General features: G+C 36.7%; 1 protein-coding gene across 2 annotated transcripts in view; it reads right to left on the bottom strand.

Annotated features, from left to right (window-relative positions):
- LOC113523072 (uncharacterized) overlaps nucleotides 1-26,650 on the bottom strand; it is a 126,981-nt gene that overhangs the window by 19,826 nt on the left and 80,505 nt on the right. For both annotated transcript variants that reach the window (XM_052897785.1, XM_052897787.1), the window contains exons 2-5: nucleotides 26,401-26,553; nucleotides 8,596-8,719; nucleotides 7,966-8,076; nucleotides 1,206-1,362 (exon numbers count right to left, since the gene is read on the bottom strand). In XM_052897785.1, coding sequence (XP_052753745.1) covers nucleotides 1,206-1,362; nucleotides 7,966-8,076; nucleotides 8,596-8,719; nucleotides 26,401-26,553 — 545 coding nt within the window. The remainder of the gene's footprint in view (nucleotides 1-1,205; nucleotides 1,363-7,965; nucleotides 8,077-8,595; nucleotides 8,720-26,400; nucleotides 26,554-26,650) is intronic.

The following is a 26,650-nucleotide window of genomic DNA, read 5'->3' as shown; positions in this document are numbered from 1 at the left end:
AACGGCTGGTGCGTAGCGTGAAGACCGCACTAGCCGCTACGTTGAACGAGCGGGCGCCCAAGGAAGAGGTCCTCCACACTCTGCTGGTCGAGGTCGAGCACACCCTCAATAGTCGACCGCTAACCCACGTGTCAACATCGGCAGACGACGACAGCGCCCTAACCCCCAATCACTTCATATTGGGCGGTCCATCGCGCGTCCCACTGCCAGGCAGCTTCACCGAGAGCGACGCGGCGGGACACAAGGAGTGGCGTGCCAGCCAGAGGCTAGCTGACTGCTTCTGGAACCGGTGGGTGAAGGAGTACCTACCCGAGTTGCAACACCGGCGGGAGCCCCGAGCTACACACGGAGCCATCAAAATGGACGACCTGGTCCTGATAGCTGATGGGACCTTGCCTCGCAACACGTGGCCGCGAGGCGTGGTGGTGGCGACCTACCCTGGACCAGACGGCGAGGTTCGAGCAGTCGACGTGCGGACGAACAAGGGCATCCTACGGCGACCCACTAAGAAGTTGATCATACTGCCCACATCGACATCGAGCGACGCGAACACGAGTTAACTCCAGCTACGAGAGCTGCGGCGGGAGATTATGTTCGCGACATTATTTGTATATATGTAATCGTAATTTATAGTTGTTAAGTCCCTAGTTAATCGTTTCTGTATTCTGTTATTTTATATAGATTTACATAGATTTAAGATAGTGTAAGTTAAATAAAGTATTCCTTTGTGTGTTGTCATTATTACCTACGAATAGAAATAGAAATTGTAACAATAAATAGAATTAAGAACTTGTAAATTGCAATAAATAAACGCTATAGAGTACCGATCTGAAGAGACACGCGTCTCGTTCTTTCTCGCCCCGTCCCGCTCGCGCAGATTCGCTAACGCGAGTTGGAAACGTTATCATGCGAGCGGGCGGGTATAAAGATAGGCCGCCTCTCGTCGAGCGGCATTCGCTTCCGGGCAGCGACGCACTACACTCGAGAAGAAATAGGACAAGAAGAAAAAATACTCTCTTCAGACGGTACCGGAGGCTTCAGAATAGTAATCGCCGTGTTTCACTCCAGCCTGAACCAACGCCCCTACAGTCCACGCTCACCGAACGGCAGTCCACACCGTTCAATACGAGATAACGAATTTGGCGAATTCGGGAATAACGTCTTAAAAATGAGGGATGTAGCACCTTCAAGTTGAAAATACTCACTCTCATCATGTTCCTGACGACATCGGCGCCGGCCCTCAGTGATTTGTGAAGTGTACGCGTGGCGACGAACGCTCGCCGCAGCTGTACGGACAGCTTGTTGGGGACGTCCTCGAACGGCTGGATGTCACGCATGTTGCTATTCACGCATTTCAAGTATCTGCAAATAGAATGACATGGTCAAGTAAGATTATTAGGACTTTTTTAATCGGTAATTTGATACAGCAGGTATTTTTTTAAAACACAGGGGGCAAACGAGCATGCGGCTCACCTGATGGTAAGTGACTACCGCCGCCCATGATCACCCACAACACCAACGGCATTGCAAGTGTGCTGCCGGCCTTTTAAAAAAGAATATGCTCTTTTCTTGAAGGTTATGATGTCGTATCGGTTCGGAAATTATTAGCAGGTCAGTTGGCCTATTATCAAACAATTATTGTTATATTATAGAAACAACTACACTGTTTCCTCCTATTATTGTACGCACACTGCCCGCTGGTAATTAATGCTCCTTTCCACTCAGGGTTTGCTGGAAGAGAACTCTTATAGAGTGAAGCTCGTCTTTTGGACATTTTTATTTAATATATTTTGTAATTTTTTGTGTACATTAAAGTTAAAATAAATATACCCATAAAATATACCCATATTGCTAGCAATGGAACTGTTTTTTTTTTTGCTTCTATGTACTGGGTTTGGATCCCCAAGCATTTGCGGTTGCGCTTTTGGTGTACGCTCGCATATGCCAAGGTTTGCAGTCGATTAGGTAATTATATGGGTAAAGAATTTGGGCTTCATCATTAAGTGGGTACTGAGAGCATGAGTTTTAAGATAACCTTTCTGATGCGGATTGATGGGCGGTGAGTTATCGTTGTGGATTTTACGATTTACAAGTTACGCAGTTGACGGAGTCGATAGAAAAATTTGGAGAAAATTTGAGATTTTTTGAAGAGGGTGAGTATGCAGTCGAACTGTTAGATTCCTATTACTAATAATCCCTTCCCACGGATTATTAGGACTTGGTTTCTTATATAAGACGCTTCGCTTCTAGTCCTGGGACGGGCACCAGACAATTCTGGGGTAGACACTACCCACTTGGTAAATCATGATGAATAATACGAGATTTTAAAGGAAATTTAGATAGAACAAAGTGTCTGTTAGCTAGCAATAAAGAAAATGACATTTATAGAGCTTAGAAAAGTTACTTTTCTCAGCTTCAAAACGAATCGACACAAAGGCAAACCACTCAGTGTTAATAAAATCAAATTATAGCCTCTCTGGAGGACCTAGGCTTTTAATATCAATTCCTTTTTATTCTTAGGTTGGTTGTTACGTATTTTCTGTAGAAGTAAAAAAAAAAATGTTCTCTACAATCTTTTGTTTTGTTTACAATTTTATTTTTTATTATATTTTATATGTTATCCGAGTATGCATTAAACGTAAGCGTAAATGGTGCTGATATCATTCTATGGGTTAAGTACCCACAATAAAATATTATTATTATCTAATATATAAAATTCTCGTGTCGCGGTGTTTGTTACCAAACTCCTCTGAAACGACTTTACCGATTTTTATGAAATTTTGTGTGCATATCGAGTAGGTCTGAGAATCGGCCAACATCTATTTGGAGGGGTATGAAACCCCTCAATCATAAGGGTGACCCTAAATATATTTTTTTTATTTTTTTGTCAAAATTTTTCATTTTAATTTTGTTATGATTTAGCATTGAAAAATATATACAAATTAAAATTTTCACGCTTTTACAATCAACCCGTTTTTTAATCGCGATTTTTATATGCCGCAATAGGGTTGCAAGGTGGCAATTGAATATAACAAATGTAGTACAAGAAATTATCATGCATAGTTTTCGAAATAATGTATATGGTAAAACAAAGTTTGCCGAGTCAGCTAGTATTATTATAATATTTTATAGTAATAATGGATAAGATTTTTATTTCTAAAGTTTGTGTTCATTTTAGACGCTGTCTGTATATATGTATAACGGAATATTTTGAGACGAGACGCTGTGACGCAAAATACCAAACGCCCCCTAAAGACTTCCGGAAGAAGTAGAAACAATTGTCGGTAACGACAAAAACATAGCGAGTTCATAAAATTTCCCGTTATACATACATAAAGATTAGATTATATAGATAGAGCATCGGGTGTAGAAAACGTGTCAACTTTTAGTCGGCCAAACGTCAAATTGGCTGACACATGCTTTTTTTTAAACCAACACAAACTAATTCTTTTTCAGTGTTACAAGCAATTAGATTAAAATTTGAATTAGGAACTATTTTATCTATATTTTGTATCTATCTATCTATTTTTCTGATATAAGTATACAAATGTACGTAATGCTTACAAATTAATATACATGTGTTAAATAAAACGGCGCCCATTTTCTATTATTTAAAAATGATAACGATAAGAATAATTCAAAATTATCTTTATTTATTTATTTTATTTAATTCTTATATATTCATTAAAGATAAGGATTATTACGAATACCTAATAATGGAAAAATAAATTTTATATCGTTTTTATTTTTCAATTTAAACTTACAATATATTTTCTCCCGTGCCGTCATTATATCAACCGTTAATTGTCTGCTACTTAACATAGGCCTCCCTCTAAGGAAACTCCCTTTTTGCTAGTAGTTGCTACGCTTGGCAGGCAGAATAACAAACGCAGTTAGTCTTTAGTGATGTTTTTAAATGGTTCGCTACTGCCCATCTTTCGACCATTTTCACTTTCGTCTATGACGCCGACGAGATAGGAAGGGGTGGTTCATTCTATGCCGGGATCACACGGCAATTTTCTTCCATATACTTAATAATAAATGTACATTATGGCAACCCTATTCACGTACACATGGATAAAAAAACTTAACTAGTATTTAGCGTTTGTATGGATACAGTCTGTCTATATAGGGGGGAGAGATTGTTAGTAATGCAGACTAGTCCCATTGCTAGCAATATAGGGTATATGGTCAGGTCTACCTCCACGTGGTCCCCCCTGGAAACCATTGTATTAAATTCCAGGTATATTTATCACAATGGGCTAACTGATCTGCTTTCATTTTCACTTATCCCTCACTGGTGCCTCGCCGGTGTATACCGATAGCGCAGGCGGGATTATTATTCCATTATCATCCATTACAAAAAACTAACTAAGTATATCTTATACATAACAACAGATGCCATTTTTTAAGCTCATACCATTAATTTTAACCATATCAACTAGTTGTATATTGATTCAGATGCATATAAAATCGACATACTTAATTCTTTTGTAATTACTAAGTAGGTATAGGTATGTACTCTATTTATTCTTGTACATTTTTTGTTTCCATAAACCGGCTAAATAAATATTGAGCGTAATAATTACTTGCGTCTATAGATAGTCTGTATAGTTCAATAACTTGTTATCAGTACCATGATACTGATTCAAAATAAATAGGTACGAATTAAATGGGGAGAATTTATTAAATTCGATTGATAAGATTAATTAAACTTTATGGGAAGAACTTAGGGGGGGGGGGGGGAGGTATTCAACGATATAGGCGTTAAAACGTATACAGGGGGAAAAGGGATTGTTAGCAATGGAGTTTAAGAGCTACAATATATACTATGAGGTCGACCTCAAAGTGGTTCCTCCTTGAAACCATCGTGAGCTAATGACCTGCACCATCCTCACCTATCAGCTCTCACTGGTGACCGACAGTGTATACTGATAGCGCAGGCGGGGTTACCATTTCATTATGATTACATACATACATATCTGTCACGCCTGTCTCCCATTAGGGTAGGCAGAAACAATGGAACGCCAAATGCTTCGATTCAAACAAACCTCTTTCGCTTCTTCCACATTCATCAATCTTGTCATACACGCTCGCCGGTTACGGGTACTTTTAATTTGGCCCTTCTTCAGCACGTCGCCTATTTGGTCGACATACGTCCGTCTAGGGCGGCCCCTACCGACATCTCCATTCATTCTTGCTCGATAAATCTCTTTCGTAATTCTTCTTTCATCCATCCTCTCCAAATGACCAAACCAACGATGATTCATTATGATCCATTACAAAAAACCAGCTACAAGTATATTTTAACTATTACACTGTTTTGTCAAGTTTTTTCTTTAAATTGAGAATTGAGAATAGAAAGAAACAAAACAGTTCCAATAGATCAATTAAGTTTATGGGGGGGTTTAACGTTTTTATGAATGAATAAGGGGGGATAATATTTGGGCCGGAAAAGGATGTAGGTTACTTTTATCCTAATGAAACAATTCATATCTACTGGTAACACGAAGAAAATCGCAGGCGCAAACTAATTATATAAATAAAAACAAACAATAATCAAGATTACAGACTAAACCGTCTTTCAAAAAAAGCGTTCACGCTCACTTTTTTACTTTATCCGAGCAGTAAGTGCTTTATATTATTCTCAATTTCGTGTATAATATAGTATATATCATATATGTGTAAGTATATTTGTTATTTATATATATTTATTCTTTTGTATATGTAATTTTAGTATGTATGTATATCAATAATTAGTAGTAACGCATTCGAGTATTCTGACACTTCCCTATGGCTGACTGGGAGAAAATGCTTTTAGCATTAAGTCCGCCATGTACACATATTTGTACGAATAAATAAATAAATAAATATATCAATGTTTGTTTCTAATTAAATTCATTATGGTTCCAAGACAGTATTAGATTTTCGCCTGGAATTGCTTACTTTCACTGCTTTATTGATAACTATGGTATGGCACTTTGGCGCCATAACGGTGGGAATATTTGGTGGGTTTATTCCGATATTAATGTGAAGTATAAAATTTTTTATTACTTGTGTACTTTAACTATGTAGTCAATTACTTATACAGACGATATTACGAGCTCATAGGTCGTTTCGCCGAGATAACGTTGGCTTTAAACACTTGTTCTGTTTCCATGCGAGATAGGTAGTACAATGTAGCTATTTTAATTAAGACTATATTACAAAAATTTAATATTTAGCAATTATTTCTCCTATAAAAAACTATATTATCAGTGAATAAAATCCTATCTATATAATATGAGGTTAGGTTTGTACATATATAAAGGTTCGAAAGAAAAAGAAACGAATACTTGAATATAGTGCAATACATAGATTAAGAACTAAGAATAGTATCTCTCTTTCTATGACATAACAATTAATTGTCTCTGTCACTTTTTCAAAGGATTAAAAAAGGCGCGAGAATGTTTATCTGTGTTTATATTAAAAACATAAATTTAAAAGGAAGAAAAATTTATTCTATATTTATGTAGGTAATTAAAATCGATACCTACATAAAAATCCGCTTGAATTGGCCAACACAATATAAGCTCGAGGGCTTTGGGTTCTGACCGCGCGTTCTATATGAAGACAGATCCATAAAACACTTGAGCGGACAGTTTTATTGTTACTGGCACGTAAACAAACGATTAAGTACGATAACACGTTTATTATGGCCATGAAAAAATGCATTATGATAACATAATTAAGTGGCTACCGACCGGTGATGGGATAATACAATGTTTAGTTTATGATAATAGAACTTTTAAGGCCTAAGTTTAGGGCTTCGTGGTTAAAATTTTATATAAGAATCCATGAAATGTAACTATAGTCGAGATCTTTATGGAAATGTAAACAACAAAATAATCGACTCAACCATAAAACAGTATGCTGATGTTCAAAAGTAGTACAAATAAAAAATCGATTATTTGATTGAATGTTTCTGTATGTGTTTGCTTGATAATTTCATTTTCTCAAACACGCTTGGAAATGTGAGCATTATTTAGACAATCTTCTTCGAGATAAATCAAAATTGCCGTACTGACCATATACATACAGGCAGTGACTGGCAAAAGTTGTATGAAAATTCATATCTGTCGTGTTTTGCGGCCGGATAAATTAGTATGTAAACTCATATTTGTCCTTTAATTTAAAAATGGATTGACCTTTTACTTCAAAACATGGCTACCAAGGAGGTAACTAATAAAAGGTTTTTTTTTTATTTCAAATTGGCTTGCAAATAGAAAGCTGTTTATTGAAAAAAAAATACAAAGAAACATTATGGCGCGTGAAAAATTATTACTGTTCGTTATTCATCATTGAACTTAAAAAGAAAAATTGTGTTTTTGATTCCGCGCATTGTTTGAGAAAAGTACTATCCAAGCCATGCCCACCACTAGGCATTGATGGACTCACGTATGTGTGCCTCGGCTACGCCTCGGCCCACATTTGCACGTTCGTCCATCAATGCCTCAGTTGTTGGCCGCTGCAGTAATGTAGTATAACACTTATCTACCTTGTCATTTTCTGTTGAAACATATACCTAACCTATAAGCTATCTAAAGGGCGTTATGAAAATTATATATAATTTGTAATTAATTTATATTTTTTACCAGAGGGAGACTTTTTACAAAAGTCGCTTGCTTGGGCACCTCTGTCACATACATGTTTCTACCGTGAAGCAGTTGTGTTTGCATGGCTGTGTTTCGTTTTGAAGGGTGGGATATGGCAGTAAATTTACAGGGTACAGAGGAATAACCCTAATAGGAAATGCAACACACGGGAGTTATCATGGCTGAAACAGTATACTCTGTTATGTCCATGGTACTGCTCATGTCTATAGGCGACGGTTACCACTTTCTATCAGGTGGGCCGTCAGCTTGTTTGCCATTTTAAGTTGCATAAAAAAAATCAACCAAATGTATTAATGAACAGAACACTCACCCCTCATCAAGTCTGTACTGCGAGTTCAACACGGTGAACATTTTCTCATATAGTATGGAGAAGAATTTATCCATCATCTGCTCGAAGTTTGTGTCTCCTTTGGTATAATAACTAAAACAGAAAACAAATCCTTATTCATATTATAAATTATGGCGGCTTAATCGATTGCTATAAAAGCCTGTCAAGCGTGGCAACTACTGGCAGAAGCGACTAAGGGAGGGCGAGAGATGGGTAGCAGCGTCGCTCTTAAAACATCTTCAAAGCCTAACTGCGGTTGCCAAATCGCCTGCCAAGCGTGGCAACTACTGGCAAACCTCCCCAAGGGGGAGGCTTATGTTCAGCAATGGACAGTTAAAGGCTGATAGGATGTTCATAGATATAGTAGACACTTTCTATCGAATAAGAGATTATCCAAATTGCATAAAAATCACCACAATATTATTATGTAAAAAGTTAAATGGCGGCAGATTGCTCATGATTAAGAATCCCGGATGGTCTTGAAACTAGTCAATTATTATTGATTAAAATACACCTAAGTGAATTACCATTTTCAGTAACAACATTTTAAAAGTAACTAAAATTTAATGTTGCAATCTCAACAAGAGAAAAAAGATAAAACAGGAAGCTTACTTTTCTAGTTGGTCGAAGAAGTCAATAAAGATGTACGAATGTTGCTCGTAGATGATGCCGTAGGTCCGTTTGAACATGTTGTCGAAACTGTATTTCGACATTTCCAACAATTTCTTAAAATAATCTGAAACAAACAAGAAATGTATATACCATATGTTTGCCATTATTAGTTATTAATGTCAGTTACTTGAAGAATTAAAAAAAAAAAACAAATAATATTAAATTTCATTTTATATAACCTGTGAATGAAGAAGGAAAGGGCAATAATATCATACCATATCATATGAGCCGTTAACTGTCCACTGTTGAACATAGGCCTTTCTTTATTGGTGGCAGTTGGGTTGATAGTCGCAGTTAGGCCTTGGAAATGTTTTAAGAGAGACGCTGCTGCCCATACCTCACCACTATACCACTGAGATGGCAAACAAGCATACGGCCCACCTGATGGTAAGTGGTTACCGTAGCCTATGAACACCTGCAATACCTTAACGCTCTCTTTTGTCTTATGACTAAATCCGATTAAGTCTTAAATGGATACTAAAAGTTTCCAATTTGTTCAAAAGACGCCGCGAATTATTGTATACATTCCTAATATCGGCAGAACAATTAGTGTAAATAACTAAGTGCTCCCTCCAAACAACGGTCACCATAATATATGATCACCCATCCATGAAATGACCATATAATACTTAACCTAATCGATTGATACGGACGAGTGCAGTTGAGATGTGATGTAAATACAGGGCAATTATATTGGGCATCATAAACTTATATCTATTAGTTGGTGTATAGTTTATAATAAGACAGTCATTATCTTGGTTCATAAATCATCTTGACACGGCCATTACCAAATTGGAGTCCTCAATATTAAGAGTTGGTGTTGTATATGGCACGTATTTAGTGAAAGACAAAGACAGGTGTGTACTTTGTAGGTAATTAAGCAATCTATATACAAGTTATATCATCATCATCACCATCATGATATCATCATATCAGCCGTTAACTGATCACTGCTGAACCGTCGTCCCCCGTCGGTGCTTTTATCAGTAGTTGGCAACCGCAGCCTTTAGTGATGTTTTAAGAGGCACGTTGCCTCCCATACCTCGATCATTAAGTTCCCTTAGTTAGTCTCTTACGACACCCACGGGAAAGAAACAGAGATTATACCATGTATGTATTTATTTTGGTTGTGTGGTTACAGTATAGAATAGGCCAAACCTTTCTTTCCCGTGGCTGTTTTAAGAGGGGACTAAGGGAATTTTATAGTTGAGGGATGGGCAGCAGCGACCTTCTTAATACATGATCAAAGCCTAACTGCGGTTCCTAACCCGGCAGACGGGTTAGACTAAGCGGCAACTATTGGCAAAATCCCCCGAATAGTAACATAGGCATATTATTTAAAAATAATATGCTTATGTTACTGGCTGATAATGTAGCTTTCGGTGTTCGGAGTAATTTTAAAGTCATCCATTATAAACAAAAAAAAACTTTCTTCTTCATAACATGAATAACAGATGTAAAGTTTGACATTCTAATATTTAAGTTATGTTTGTTGACTCGGTAAAAAGTTAGGGTACTTTCCTTCTTCATTTCGAATGATTACGATTTATAGAGTCGTTAAGTTGCTAAGTCCATATTTAGAAATAATAGAATTTTCATCGTGCCTCCGATCAAACTGTTTATAATTACTCCTCTCCATCCAAAGGTTGCCTGGAAGAGATCGATAAGGCCGCCCATTGTTTTCTCATTGTAATTATTTTTTGTAATTGTTTATATTTATAATAAGTTTACTATTTTTTTTTTTGATAGGTGAAAATGGTATGGTAACCCCGCCTGCGCTAACGGGATACACTGGCGGAGCACCAGTGAAGAGTGATAGATGAGAATGAAAACAGGCCAGTTAGCACATCATGATGAATTCATCAGGAATTAACCATGATAGTTTCTAGGGAGAACCGCGAGGAGGTCGACCTGGTTGGGTATATTGCTAGCAATGGGATTCTCAGTCTCCATTACTAACAATCTCTTTCCCCCAATAAGTTTACTATTGCACTCTTTTGGAGGAAACAATAAAGAGTATCTATCTATGAGGAATATTTACTTTAGTATAAATAGCTGTAGTATAACTAGGCTATTAGTTATCTAATGCAGTAGAGTATAAGTCTGGTACAAGGAAGCAGGAAACTTAGATGTTTTGCACTCAAACGCGCTGTAATCGATCAGGAAAGCCGCGCCTTCTGAATGTGTAAATTCGCCAACAAATTATCGGCGTATAGATGCAGACACGCACGTGTTTTTATGCAATTAATGGATGCCTAGCATTCTAAAGCGAATTTAGACAAAGCAAACAAATTTGTGATTATTTGTATGGTTAAATAGATTTGGATGAAAATGTTGTATGTGGATATTTTATAAAATGTGAAAGATTTATAATTGCATTCTTAAATTAAATCATTCCGAAGTTAATAGAATGTTTAACTGAAGAAATTGTATTATTATTGTTTTAACTTAAGATTTGTCATTTACATGACTATGAAGTACCTACTACATCTAAAATCTGATTTTACTGAGTTTTATTTATTCATAATAACTAATAAGAAGATAATTTCTGTATATCTCTATATATCTATTTCTATATGTATAAAAAGTCACTTCCCGCTGTCTGTACGCTTAGCTCATTAAAACTATGCAACGAATTTTAATGCAACTTTAACCTAATAGAGTGATTCATAAAGGAAAGTTAATACGTATATTTAATATTGCATTGTGTTAATTTCTTGAAATATGACGATAATTGTTCAAGATGTCGGAAGAAATCAAGTCGATTGAGAGCTTTCATTGAAAACGCTGACTAATCCGTTTGAGATACAACGAAACAATGTATGATGAGATTGCTTCTCTTTTATAGGTCTAAAAAAAGTCTGCGATGGAATATGTTTATCTTTTAAGGATAGTTCACTATACCCATCCAATTTATACTCGACGCAATAAGCTGATGCAAAAATATAAGCATATATACTCTACCACCCGTGCAAAGTCCATTATCCTAAGGTTGTCTTGAAAAGATTGCTCTCAGCAATAAGACCGGCTTACTGTACTTATACAATTCTATAAACTTTTTTTTATGCAACTTAGAATGGAAAACAAACTGCCGGCCCATCTGATTGAAAGTTGTAATCGTCGCCTATAGACATGAGCAATACCATAGACATAACAGAGTATACTGTTTCCCCCATGATACCCCCATGCGTTGCCATTCCTGAGGACTCAGGTGTTATTCCTGTTTACTCTGTAAATTCACTGTCATATTTCACTCTTTATACCGAAACACAGCCATAGAAACACGAATGAGACAGAGGTGCCCAAGCAAACAACTTTTATACAAAGTATCCCTCTAGTAAATTGTTAATTATCTTGCTTATTGCCAATATTGTAAAATGCAAATAAAGTATACTCATTCATTTATTCAAAGCCGTGACGGGTCGCTAGTAACAAGTATAAACAAACAAATTGGCAGGTAAACGTTAGTAACAATAATAGAGACAACAAAAACTAAGTACACTGTACTGTAGTACAAAAAAAAAAAGATTAATGTTCCAAATGACGAAATCCATAACACTACATGCAGTAAATACATTCTATGGCTGTGCGTTGACCGGCCGTAATATGTCTTCATAATTAATGCATGACAATTTTTTTTTTATCCTATTACAGATAAACAAAAACTGAACCATTTGTTTCTGTTTGCCCGCTATTTCGTACTTGTGAGTTTCAGAAGTAGGAGAACCCATGAACCAGAGGGAGACTTTCTACAAAAGTCGATTGCTTGGGTACCTCTGTCCCATTGGTGTTTCAACCGTGAAGCAGCTGTGTTTGCATGGCTGTGTTTCGGTTTGAAGGGTGGGATATGGCGTGAATTTACTGGGTACGGTAGAATAACACCTGAGTCCTCAGGAATGGCAACGCATGGAGGGTATCATGGGCGAAACAGTATACTCTGTTATGTCCATGTTACTGCTCATGTCTATAGGCGACGGTTACCACTTTCCATCAGGTGGGTCGTCTCAGCTTGTTTGCCATTCTAAGTTGTATAAAAAAAAAAGAATTAGGCCACTCTTAGATGGCGTATAAAACATATATAAAATATAAGCGTATATACAAAATATACGTGCGAAATTGGGGCGAATAGTTAGTGACGAATATATTAATCAGTACAAATCATTAGAATTTTTTTTTCAGTTAGAACAAGTGTTCGCAGAATAAGCATGAACAGTGTGAACAGAATAAGTATTCTGATTTCAAACTTTCAAAAGTATAAATTTCGAATTATATTGTTTTCTACACAACACTATTACTTGCATGCGTTATGCATAACTATGCATTAAACGTTTGCATATGCTACCAACTGTTTAACGTTGAAATCTTGGAATAACGCTATTTCGCAAACGTCCTTCCGGCGGCGGTTCCCCGCGCACGTGCGCGCGCGCATTCTACACAGCTGCTATTCGTGGGGGGAGGGGGCAATACGTCAAAATGTTATATTTAGAAAATGTTTTAAATCTACGGACGTATCGTTGGGGTTAATTTATGGATATAATACGAGATGAACGCACATACATCACGGATATTGTTAGTTATTGAAATAAATCTAATACCAAGATATTTTTAGATTTCTTAACAATAATAGTAGCAACTAACATTCTAGTTCTGGATACAGGTTTTTTTTATATTAATGAAGGACAGTAAAAACGGGAACTTGACAAAATTATTATAAGACTTACACTGGAATAAAAACTGTTGTCGATTTAGAAGCGCTATTTCTCTAAACCTTTCTTTAAAATTAAAATTTGATATATATCTTTATTATAAGAATTAATATGAACTAATTTGGAATAGATTAAAATCTAAAATATTATAAAATTATGTTATGATAGTCTATAAAACATTTTTTTCGTAAAACTATCGAATTAAAACAATACGTATAGAGAAAGGACGTCTCCGAATCGATCGCACTGTCTGTTACAAAAAGATTTATCAATGTGACGTAATCGGGAAAAAATAATCGACCCCACCATAAAAACTGTTTGCTAATATCCGATGTGCAAAGAATAGGCCACCCCTTATTTTTCTGTGGGTGTCGTAAGAGGCGATTAAGGGAAGACGAAGGATGGGCAGCAGAGTCCCTCTTAAAATATCTCCAAAGCACAACTGCGGTTGCCAATCCGCCTGCCAAGCGTGGCAACTACTGGCAAAACCCCTAGGAGGAGGCTTATGTTTAACAGTGGACAATTAAAGTCTGTTTTTTTTTATACAACTCAGAATGGCAAACAAGCTGACGGCCCACCTGATGTAAAGTGGTAACCGTCGCCTATAGATATGAGCAGTACCATGGACATAACAGAGTATACTGTTTCGCCCATGATACCCCCCATGCGTTGCCATTCCTGAGAACTTAGGTGTTATTCCTCTGTACCCAGTAAATTCACGCCATATCCCACCCTTCAAACCGAAACACAGCCATGCAAACACAGCTGCTTCACGGGTGAAACACGAATGGGACAGAGGTACCCAAGCAATCGACTATTGTACAAAGTCTCCCTCTGGTAAATCTCTAATATGATGATGATGAAATAATTAAAGAATTGATTAAATATTTAGATTCTTTAATTAATTTTGTTCCGAGAGTGTTTCGGTGATAATTTCAACAACACTTGGTTACCTTTTCTAACAGATACATAACCGCATTTAACTCATAAAAGTGTCCAAAACGAAAATAGTACATTAACAACATCTTAATCCGTTGTCAACAAAACAAACCGATATTTTGTTCCCGCCGTAATAAAAATGATGCAAATTAGTCGTTAACTCGGAGGTGTGAGACATAAAATTAAATGGCCCCCGACTCGTGTTACGAGAAGTGTACGTTTTTAAATATTAGGATATTGTTTCATACCGCCCATTAAATTAATATGGATCAAATGAGCACAAGGAGCAGAGTTTAGTTTAGAAACGAAATACTTTTTAAGCCAAAATAAACTGGATAGGGCTATAATTATTTTGAAATTTGAAAATGTCGATTAATGTACTTACTAGTTTTCTTCAGATTGACGCTTTGCCTTTTTTTTTTAATTTTGTTTTAATTAAAAATATTATATTGTAAATGTGAAAGTGAGTTTGTTTTTTGTTACCTCTTACTTAGCGTCTTAAGATTTCCATTAATAACAATCTCTTCCCCCACCCCCCGTTATATTTTTTTTTTGGTGGGTCAAAATGTTGTTGTTTTTGTATTATTTCAATTACCGGATTTCATAGTTATACGGAATCTCCATTGCACGAACCTACATGCCTCGGTTTATTTTGTTTGATAAACCAATTAGTGATAATTTTTCGCATACCGTTTATTTACCTCGTAATTGGAAACGTATCAATAAATAGCAATTAACTTATTAATAATCCATTAATTAATTACTATGAATGTACACGTATAAATACGTGACGGGTTAGGGGGGAAAGGGATTGTTAGTAATGGAGACTGAGAATCCCATTGCTAGCAATATACCCAATCAGGTCGACCTCCTCGCGGTTCCCCCTGGAAACTATCATGGTTAATTCCTGATGAATTCATCATGATGAGCTAACAGACCTGCTTTTTGCTCAACTATCATCTCTCACTGGTGCCCCGCCAGCGTATACCGATAGCGCGGGAGGAGTTACCATTTCATTATCATCCATTTCATTATAAAATTAAACACTTAAACAGGGTAATGTCTGTTTCCAAATTGGAAAGTATATAAGTGAAAAAAAAAAAATGTTCGTTTAGGTCCAATATTAATGACATTGTATTAACCACTTCATTTAATTTATTACTTACTTACTTGTCGAATATCAATAATGCACGTACGTTTAGATCGGTACGTCAAAAAAAAAAAACGCGGAAAATATAGACGGAAGTGTATTATTAACTGCTTTGTAATTAATCAGTTTCTTTTCGTCTTTGAATCGAGTATTTGCTATTAAGACTTCTTTCACGATGAACGGTATGATCCAGTCCGTAACGCCATCTAACGCTAAATAATTACATTACTTATCAGTATTATCGAATTATACACATTTATTGAATTTAAAAAAGGAAGCTGTAATTTTAATTCATCTGTATTTTTAATCGACTTTAAAAAAAAGAGCAGGTTCTCGATTCGGTTGTATTTTTTACGTCATTCAAAAATCGATTCGAATTTTTTTTTTTATCTGAAAGGACAAACAGCGAATTCTGTTTAAAGTACCGCTAAATGGTGACGCTTATTATTTTCAATTAAGGTTTTCTTCCAAAAAAAAGCAGCTTCTATAGTGACAATACCAGTTATTTTGTTTTAAAAACTAAACTACATAACCGATTTTGATAAAATGTCAGTTTACAACTGACGGAATTATGAAATAACAAACATAAAAAAAAAATATAGTCGAAACCTTTTTCTTTTAAAAGTCGACTGAAAATTCATATAAAACAATTATAGGATAATAATAATAATAATATACTTTATTACTCAGACTACAATTTGGCCCATTTTGTTAGTAACAATTTTCTTACAATTTATATTAGTAAAAAAGAAAAGCAAATTAAAGCAGTTCACTCAGATGTGAGCCAGCCGACTAGATCAGCATCTGAATGAAATGCCCAATTATATGCAGGTTATATTTTTTGCCTATTACCTTTTCATTATTACATACAGATGGATTAAAGACACACTATTTCATTATCACATATTTTGATGTAACAATATGTATGACTTATCGGAGCTCAATATTATAAATCAACTTTTACCAATTGCATTGCTAATGCTTGACCAAGTAATGCTTTGCAGAATTGTACACCGCAAACCATACTGGGATCTTGAATATGAAACGATTACCAAAAAAATTCTGAGAACATTCCTGATAACCATAAACAAAACGTTGAATTTGTAAGAGAAATTACATGAACTTAAAGTAAAATTTCAACAAATCTCATTTATAAGTATTGTAAATCACGGCTTCACGACTTTGGAAGGTATCCGAGAATTTCCAATAATGAAATACCGTGTTCGTGAGTCACTGTTCATCCCAAAAGTTGACAGGTAGATAGATAGATAGATAATTTATTTGCATTACTTACTTACAGTACACAAATTACAACATAGATATACAAAAAAAGCGAGATAACATAAATGATAAAAAAAAAAAAAATACATAAAGCTAAGCTAAAGCTAAATACAATTTTCGTTTGTGAGTGTGCCATAGCAATACAAAATGGCCACAACTCAGTTTATTGCTGCGCCCTCAAAAGAGCAAAGCATTGATATTCTGTTGCGGCCAAAGGGAATAGTGTAACAATAAAACTACTACCAGATCATCTATACAGTAAACAGATAGATATACAGTAAACAGACAGATGGAAATGGAACATAGAGGTAACTTGCTGGAATGTCTAACTTTTGCCTTTCAATTAAATAAATAAATAAATCTTATGTCAACTTCACTAAAAATGTTTTACTTATTTCAAATAAAAAGCAATATATACCGACAAATAAATTCAATTGTTCATTACAGTATATACCCACACATTTTTTTTATTAAAAAAAAAGTATGAACCTATTTTAAATTATAAAAAAAAAAACATCAATATGATTAATAGACATCCTCTAATTTTCACTAGAGTCGCCATTGTATTATTAATAATAAATAAATTAAATTTTTTATTATGTCTATATATATATATATAGTATTGTACGAGAGAAGACTTTTTTAATTTGAAAAAAAGAATGTCATATAATTAATCGATATCCTTCAATGTATCTCCTAAAGTTTATTGACGATCCTGCAATAATATGGAATCGAGTCGATTGAAATCTGTCGATGTGAACACTCCACTTGTCCCGTGCGGTAATTGCCAACTGTTGCCAACGGTACTGGGACCCGTTTTCCCATATATGGTCCGGCCGTCGGGCTCGGCGCCGATCAGAAAAATCCGCCAATTAGATAAATGCACCGACATCGCGGTCATTCTAGATATTAATCACGAGCTTTTCCTGTTTCGGACCTCTTTTCTTTTGAATTGTCCCCACATAACCGATTTCAAAAAAGGAAGATTTCAATGCAGTTCTGCTTTTTGATAGCGATCTCTGTGAATTCTGAACGAACGTTGATAATTCTTGTTATCGACATTGGTTAAATTAAATCGTTAATTTCGATCAATACGATGAATCGAAATTTAAATCGAGTCGATAATTTATATTAAAGAAATAAAATCGAGTGAATTCATGCAATTAATTATTAATATATTATTATATACCTATTAATATTACAATTTTACATATGTATTTAAAATTAGAAATTTTATATACCACTGAGGTGGCAAACAAGCATACGGCCCACCTGATAGTAAACGGTTACCGTAGCCTATGAACGCCCGCAATACCAGAGGTATTACGCGCGCGTTGCCGATCCTGAAGAAACCTCTTTACCCCCCTTATTGATAAAGCCCATGCTGTAGTCTCTTGGGAAAACCTAGGCAGGGAGCTCATTCCATAACCTGAGTGTTCGTGGGAGAAAACATCTCTGAAACCGTGTTGTACGCGACCATTTAGGCTGTAGGGTATGAAGGTGAACTTCCTGGCGATGGCGAGCCGTACGATTTAAAATAAATAATTAAATTTAAAATTGGAATAAATTATAATTCTAGATGTTTCTTTTTAACTGATTACTCTTCCTATTTTCTTACTTAAAATACTTATTCGTTACTCAGTTCCGCTGTCTTCATTGCGAAATATATGATTTTATTATTTAAACACGCAAACATTTTTTATGCAACTTAAAATGGCAAACAAGCTGACGGCGGCCCACCTGATGGAAAGTGGTAACCGTCGCCTATAGACATGAGCAGTACCATGGACATAACAGAGTATACTGTTTCGCCCATGATACCCCCATGCATTGCACTTCCTGAGGACTCAGGTGTTATTCCTCTGTACCCTGTAAATTCACTGCCATATCCCACCCCTCAAACCGAAACACTGCCACGCAAACACAACTGGGCTTCTAGACAAATGGCAAGCGAATTCGTCGATAGAATCGACATCGCTAGCGAGTCTGTAAGTTGGAATGTGTCACCCGGCGTTTCTATCACATTCTATCTCACGGACTCGCTAGCGATGTCGATTCCATCGACGTATTCGCTTGCCACTTGTCTAGAGGCCTTGCTTCACGGTAGAAACACGAATGGGATAGAGGTGTCCAAGCACACTTTTGAACAGTCTCCCTTTGGTTTTGTAACGTCATTGTCAGGCGTATTTAAATATTAAATTTGTATTCGAATAGTTGTTATAACTTGTCCATTATTATGTGATGTATTAATATAACTATAATGTTGTTCCAAACAGTATGTAACGTTCATTGTATAATTCATATAACAGTCTATTTACTCTGCAGGTCCAGCGTAACATATAAATGCACTGCGGTAGGTTTTTTTATGATAATTAATACGTACCTATTAGTTATGTGAAGTAATGAATATGTTGCAGTCAAAACTCTTAACCGGTCAAAAGTACTATTGATTAGCGAAATCAGTCAAAAGTATTTTTTTTTTTTGATGGGTGAAAATGGTATGGTAACCCCGCCTGCGCTAACGGGATACACTGGCGGAGCACCAGTGAAGGGTGATAGATGTTAATGAAAACAGGCCAGTTAGCCCATCATGATGAATTCATCAGGAATTAACCATGATAGTTTTTTTTTTATACAACTTAGAATGGCAAACAAGCTGACGGCCCACCTGATGGAAAGTGGTAACCGTCGCCTATAGACATGAGCAGTACCATGGACATAACAGAGTATACTGTTTCACCCATAATACCCCCCATGCGTTGCCATTGCTGAGGACTCAGGTGTTATTTCTCTGTACCCAGTAAATTCACGCCATATCCCACCTTTCAAACCGAAACACAGCCATGCAAACACAACTGCTTCACGGTAGAAACACGAATGGAACAGAGGTACCCAAGCAATCGACTTTTGTACAAAGTCTCCCTCTGGTAAAGTAAAGTTTCCAGGGGGAACCGCGAGGAGGTCGACCTGGTTGGGTATATTGCTAGCAATGGGATTCTCAGTCTCCGTTACTAACAATCTCTTTCCCCCCTGTCAAAAGTGTTTTTGACTGAACAGGTTGGTCAAAAGTGGCTTTGACTGAAAATTTATTGGTTATTAGTACTTTTGACTGCAAATTTGCGGTTAGGTTAGGTACTTTTAACTGTTATTTTAATCAAAAGATTTGACTAAAGCATACGGTCAAAAATACTTTTGACTGATTTTGCTAGTCAATAGTATTTTTGACTGGTTAAGAGTTTCGACTGCAACAAATATAAAACTGTTAGCGAATTACCTGTATTTTACGTTTTTCTCGATAGGTGAAAATGGATTGGTTGCAATCGGGGTTACCAACCCCGTCTGTGCTATTGATATACGCTGACGGAGCATTAGTAGTACCAAAGGGAGACTTTGTACAAAAGTCGTTTGCTTGGGCACCTCTGTCCCATTCGTGTTTCTACCGTGAAGCAGTTATGTTTGCATGGTTGTGTTTCGGTTTGAAGGGTGGGATATGGCAGCGAACTTACAGGGTAGAGAGGAATAACACCGGAGTCCTCAGGAATGGCAACGCGCGCGGGGGGGGGGGGGGGGTATCATGGGAGAAACAATATACTCTGTTATATCCATGGTACTGCTCATGTCTATAGGTATATATGTCTCAGTCTCCATTACTAACAATCTCTTTCCCTCCTATTTGGAATTTAGACCGGACAACGTCTACCGGAACAGCTATATAGAAATAATAAAAATTATAAAATGTGAAAGGTAATTAGGTATCTATCTACACTTCATAATTTCTTCGACTGTTCCCCCTTATATACTGCCATTGGCATCGAAAGATTGATGCGTCAACTAAACCTTAATTACCCAGTGCCGCGCTTGTCGACTGGTCAATAGCCTAGTGATGTGCCGAAACGGAGTTTTTCAGTATTCGAGTATTTGGTAATTACTCGATAAAAACGATTTGAATACTGACTCGATCCTCGACATCTGAGAATTCAGACATGTACTCGAATAGATACTTTACCAGAGGGAGACTTTGTACAAAAGTCGTTTGCTTGGGCACCTCTGTCCCATTCGTGTTTCTACCGTGAAGCAGTTATGTTTGCATGGTTGTGTTTCGGTTTGAAGGGTGGGATATGGCAGCGAACTTACAGGGTAGAGAGGAATAACACCGGAGTCCTCAGGAATGGCAACGCGCGCGGGGGGGGGGGGGGGGGTATCATGGGAGAAACAATATACTCTGTTATATCCATGGTACTGCTCATGTCTATAGGTATATATGTCTCAGTCTCCATTACTAACAATCTCTTTCCCTCCTATTTGGAATTTAGACCGGACAACGTCTACCGGAACAGCTATATAGAAATAATAAAAATTATAAAATGTGAAAGGTAATTAGGTATCTATCTACACTTCATAATTTCTTCGACTGTTCCCCCTTATATACTGCCATTGGCATCGAAAGATTGAGTGCGTCAACTAAACCTTAATTACCCAGTGCCGCGCTTGTCGACTGGTCAATAGCCTAGTGATGTGCCGAAACGGAGTTTTTCAGTATTCGAGTATTTGGTAATTACTCGATAAAAACGATTTGAATACTGACTCGATCCTCGACATCTGAGAATTCAGACATGTACTTGAATAGATGCATGAATAGGTATTCTAGTATTTCATTGGACGCGAATACTTTTCTAATTGATTTCTGAAGTTCTGCTGTTAATAAAGATTAATAAATGTTCAGAGAAAAAAAAAATTACAATGTAATAGAAACATAAAACTTACAATAGAGACGCGACTATATTCGAGAACTGTATTCAATAATCGTGCATCCGATTGCATTTTATACAGGGAGTATTAGAGTACTTGAATATTTCTAAGGTATTCGAGTCAGTACTCGGGTTAGCCTGACACGGCACATCACTAATGGCCACCGGCGGCCGCCACAGTAAATATTGACTTGACCACTTTCAAACCTTTCATTTCAAACTCCCGGATCCCACGGTACGTTGATTGTATGTTCACGTCTTAATTTGTAACATTTTCGTTAAAGTGTCAATTCTAATTTGATTTTATTCCGAGTGAATGCGGAGGATGTGAAATTAGTGAAGACAGATGTGTTAATTACACGTTCTATTAGGGTTTTGTCCGGCTCGAAGGACTAATTTTTGTATAGACGAGATACGTGTGAGATTCTTAGGAGTACATTTTTTTTATATACCACGAAATTCGTCTGATGGTAAGCGGCTACCGTAGCCTATGAACGCTTGCAATACCAGGTGCATTACGCGCGCTTTGCTGACCCTGAAGAAACCTCGTTACCCTTTTTTTGAAGAACCCAATACTGTAGTATTTTGAATCCTTTTTTGAAAGCTGATTTAATTTATATAAATCACTAAATAATTATATACACTAGTTCGTTAATATTACGCCTTCAGCACGAGAAACCAATTTAAAAAAAAAAACCTGCGGATTATGCAAAGTAACTGTCCACTGCTGGACATAAGTTTTCCCCAGAAGGGGAATTTTGCCAGTAGTTGCCACGATTGGCAGGTGGGTTGGCAACTAAAGTTAGGCTTTTAGAGATGCTTTAAGAGGGACGTTGCTGTCCATTCCTCGGCCACTTTTACTCGACTCTTACGACATCCACGGGAAAGGAAGGGGTGGCCTATTCTATGCCGGGACCAAACGGCTACTTAAGATTAAATTACATTTTGGAATTCCTAAAAATGTAGACTTTTTTTATACAACTTAGAATGGCAAACAAGCGGACGGCCCACCTGATGTAAAGTGGTAACCGTCGCCTATAGACATTCGCCCATGGTACCCCCCATGCGTTGCCTTTCCTGAGGACTCAGGTGTTATTCCTCCGTATCCAGTAAATTCACGCCATATTCCACCCTTCAAACTGAAACACAGCCATGCAAACACAACTGCTTCACGGTAGAAACACGAATGAGACAGAGGTACCTAAACAATCGACTTTTGTACAAAGTCTCCCTCTGGTTATTAATCTACACTCATTACACAACTTTATCTCTATGAAGAAGCTATTTCATTAATTGTAAATGAGAAATCGAAGCGAGTTAACGGGAAAGTGGCTAATAATGAAACGTGCGTGGGTGGAGCCGTATGAGACGCTTGCGGTTGCTACAATGCACTTCTGAGATATTGAAATAAATCTTAATCCTACTACGTAATATTATCCTTCTTCAATACATTATAGCATAGACAAAATATTGTTTTTTTTTTTGCGTTACGATCGCATTATCCTTTTTCAGTACATTATAGCATAGACAAAATATTGTTTTTTTTTTTGCGTACGATCGCTCGGTACTGGATCGTTCATCACACTGCCAGTCAGAATAAACACACTGCTTCACAATGGACAATAATTCAACAATCAATCTAATAAATTGATACCTACGAAGAGTGATCGAATTCAATGTGAATCATACATTGTGTTCACTAAAAATACTTCAATTATTCTTTGATTAAATGACCTTGAATTGAAATTTGAAAAAAAAACTTTCAATTAATATTGAAAGTTTTTTTTTTTTTTTAAATGGATAATAATGAAATGGTAACCCCGTTTGTGCTAATGGTATACGCTGGCGGGGCACCAGTGAGGGATGATAGGTGAGGATGAAAAGGCAGGTCGAGTAGCCAGAATTGTACAGGGAGAACCGCGAGGAGGTCGACCTGATAGAGAGTATTGCTAGTAATGGGGCTATTAATCTATATTATTAACAATCCCATCTCCTCCCTAATTAAAAGTTTACTAACAGATAGAGTGCTAGGTATATCGTCATAGTCGTAGAATACAGACGGATCTGACAAATATTACATGTTTATATTGATCCGTCAGTATTCTACGACTATAACAATATAGGTGTAATAATTATAGGTTTTTTTATGGTCGTTACCGCAGAACTCGGTCGGTGAAAATGGTATGGTAATCCCGCCTGCGCTAATGGGATACGCTGGCGGAGCACCAGTGAAGGATGATAGATGAGAATGAAAACAGGCCAGTTAGCCTATCATGATGAATTCATCAGGAATTAACCATGATAGTTTCCAGGGAGAACCGCGAGGAGGTCGACTTGATTGCGTATATTGCTAGTAATAGGATTCTAAGTCTCCCTTACTAACAATCCCTTTCCCTCCTGGTTGAGAGATTAGAACCAGCATCCCTCTTTAAACATCACCAAAACCTAACGCAACAAGCAACGCACAAGCAACTCCTCTCATGTTGCAATGTTCATGGGCGACGTTACCCATTGCCCATTAGGTGGACCGTCTACTCCTTTGCCTCCCTAACAATAAAAATAAAAAAAAAATACCAAAGCCTAACTGCGGTTGTCAATCCGTCTACCAAGCGTGGCAACTGATATGATGATGCTAATATTGAAAATCTTAAATCATCCAATGCTACCTATCTACGAATATATTGCTTATTGCTTATAAAGTTTTTGATGGTGACGAAATTGTTTCTTGATTCGTACGTAATTGTTATTTTCGGCACATACTGGTTCTGTCAATTGCAGTTATAAAGAAACAGCTTCGCAATAATTATGATCGTGTTTCACAAAAAATAAAAACCTACATACAGTTATTATATTTTTATTATTTGTTTTTAGAACACAGTGGGCAAACGAGCATGCAGCTCACCTGATGGTAAGTGACTACCGCCGCCCACGATCACCCACAACACCAACGCCATTACAGGTGTGCTGCCGGCCTTTTAAAAAGGAATACGCTTTTTTCTTGAAGGTTATGAGGTCCTTCTTCTTTTCATTTAAGAGTTTTCACTTGTCGGTGCAACTAATTTCTCCATCTTCCTCCAGCCAGTTCTATCCTAGGCCATATCCTTGACCTCCCTATACGATCGTATATATCCCTATATATCGTATCGGTTCGAAATTTAAAAACTAAACTACTGAACATATTTTGATAAAATTTCTATGAGACCAATCTGTAAGTATATCCTTTCAGATAAAAGAAGAATTTTCCAAATCGGTTCACAACTAACGGAGTTATGAGGTAATAAACGTAAAAAGAAACCAATCCAATTGATAATATCCTTCATGTTCTCTGATGGAATTCACAAAGGCTTTTTTTTAATGGGTAATAATGGAATGATAGCTTCGCCTGCGCTATCGGGATACGCTGGCGTGGCACCAGTGAAAGATGATAGGTGAGGATAAAAAGGCAGGTCAGTTGAATTAACCACGACGGTTTTACAGGGGGAACCGCGTGGAGGTTGACCTGACAGTGTGTATTGCTAGGAATAGGTCAATTAGACTTCCTTACTACCAATCCCTTTTCACAAGAACTGTAATGTTTACTATTTGTTATTGTAAAATCTAACCGATGTTGTTTGTTGCACCATATCGAATAGGGATATATCCTTTAAGGACATAAAAATAAAGGAATAAAATAAATAAAGCAATAAAGAATGTTGAAGTTAGTTGAAAAAAGAAACAAAATCATGCACAACGGCTTCGTATATCGAAGACACAAATTGAATCTTGGCTGACCATATGCGCGTGAGTGTTTCGTAACATAGCGCATATCTGCTAAGAACATTACAGTGAGTAAGTGGCAAGATGATATAAATAGCATGACTACTTGCAGCTTATCGAAGTACCAAGCAATGTTAAATTAGACATAATATGTATATTGCTGTCAATATTAAGACTTTTTTTATTTTATTTCAGAATTATTTGACCCCATAAATGTGTAATTATGATACTACTACTACTACTATGATACGCAGTTATACACAATAACGTTTTGTGGAAGGGATTGTTAGTAATGTAGACTACCAGTCTCATTGCTAGCAATACACCCTGTTAGGTCTACCTCTACGTGCTTCCCTCAAATACTAGCGTGCCAATTCCTAGGTGTATTCATCACGATGGGCTAACTGACCTGCCTTTTCATTCTCACCTATCATCCCTCACTGGTGCCCCGCCAGCGTATACCGTTAGCGCAGGCGGGGTTACCATACCATTATCATACATTAAAAAAAAAGTCACAATAACGTTTCGATATGTTTGAACAGTTTATATTGTTTTAGAACAAAGTTGATTCATTCATACTATTAGTATTCAGAGCAATTTGTAAAATTGAATAGAGAAAATAAAAAAAAATCTGAAAATACCGAATTGTAGAGAAATTAACGTGTAAGATAGATTTAACTAATGGTTTGCAGGAAGAGAATTCTTACAGAGTTAAGCTCGCCTGTTGTACATCTTTATTTCTAAATATATTTTTTAATAAATTATAACTATGTGTAAAATAAAGTATTAACCTTTTTATGCAACTTAGAATGGCGAACAAGCTGACGGCCCACCTGATGAGCAGTACCATGGACACAACAGAGTATACTGTTTCGCCCATGATACCCCCCCCCCCATGCGTTGCCATTCCTGAGAACTTAAGTATTATTCCTTTGTACCCTATAAATTTACTGCCATATCCTCATATGCCTCAAACCGAAATACAGGAAATAATAATAATGTTTTGTATGAAATTCAAATCAATGCCATTCAATTGAATGAAAAATCACATTACATAAGAAGTTAATTAAAAATGTATTCTGTTAGTTGGCGTTAGATTGATGGTAAAATACCAATAGAATATAGCACAGTCTCTTTATCAAATCTATTTAAGAACAGTACTCACCATCGACCTTCTTCGCTCTGCTTGCGAGGGTAGACGCTAGTTTCTCCAGTTCATTCCTTAACAACTGCTGCAATTGTGTCCGGGCGTTGGCTACAAATAAGTCCCCGTCCTTTTTACTACAGCACCCTCGATTTAGGCATAGACCTCCTGCATCTGAAATAGAAGAGAAATATTTTATAAATAAAAAAAAAAGACAACTTTGTATATATTTTTTAGACTGAATATGGCCCTCCCTCTCTCCCTCTGGTCT

Source organism: Galleria mellonella, unplaced genomic scaffold, assembly GCF_026898425.1.
Source record: "Galleria mellonella isolate WM207_F2 unplaced genomic scaffold, CSIRO_AGI_GalMel_v1 utg38, whole genome shotgun sequence".
In the NCBI taxonomy this organism is placed as follows: domain Eukaryota; kingdom Metazoa; phylum Arthropoda; class Insecta; order Lepidoptera; family Pyralidae; genus Galleria; species Galleria mellonella.
Note: the sequence above shows the minus strand (reverse complement) of the source record. Positions and strands in the feature narration are given on the sequence as shown.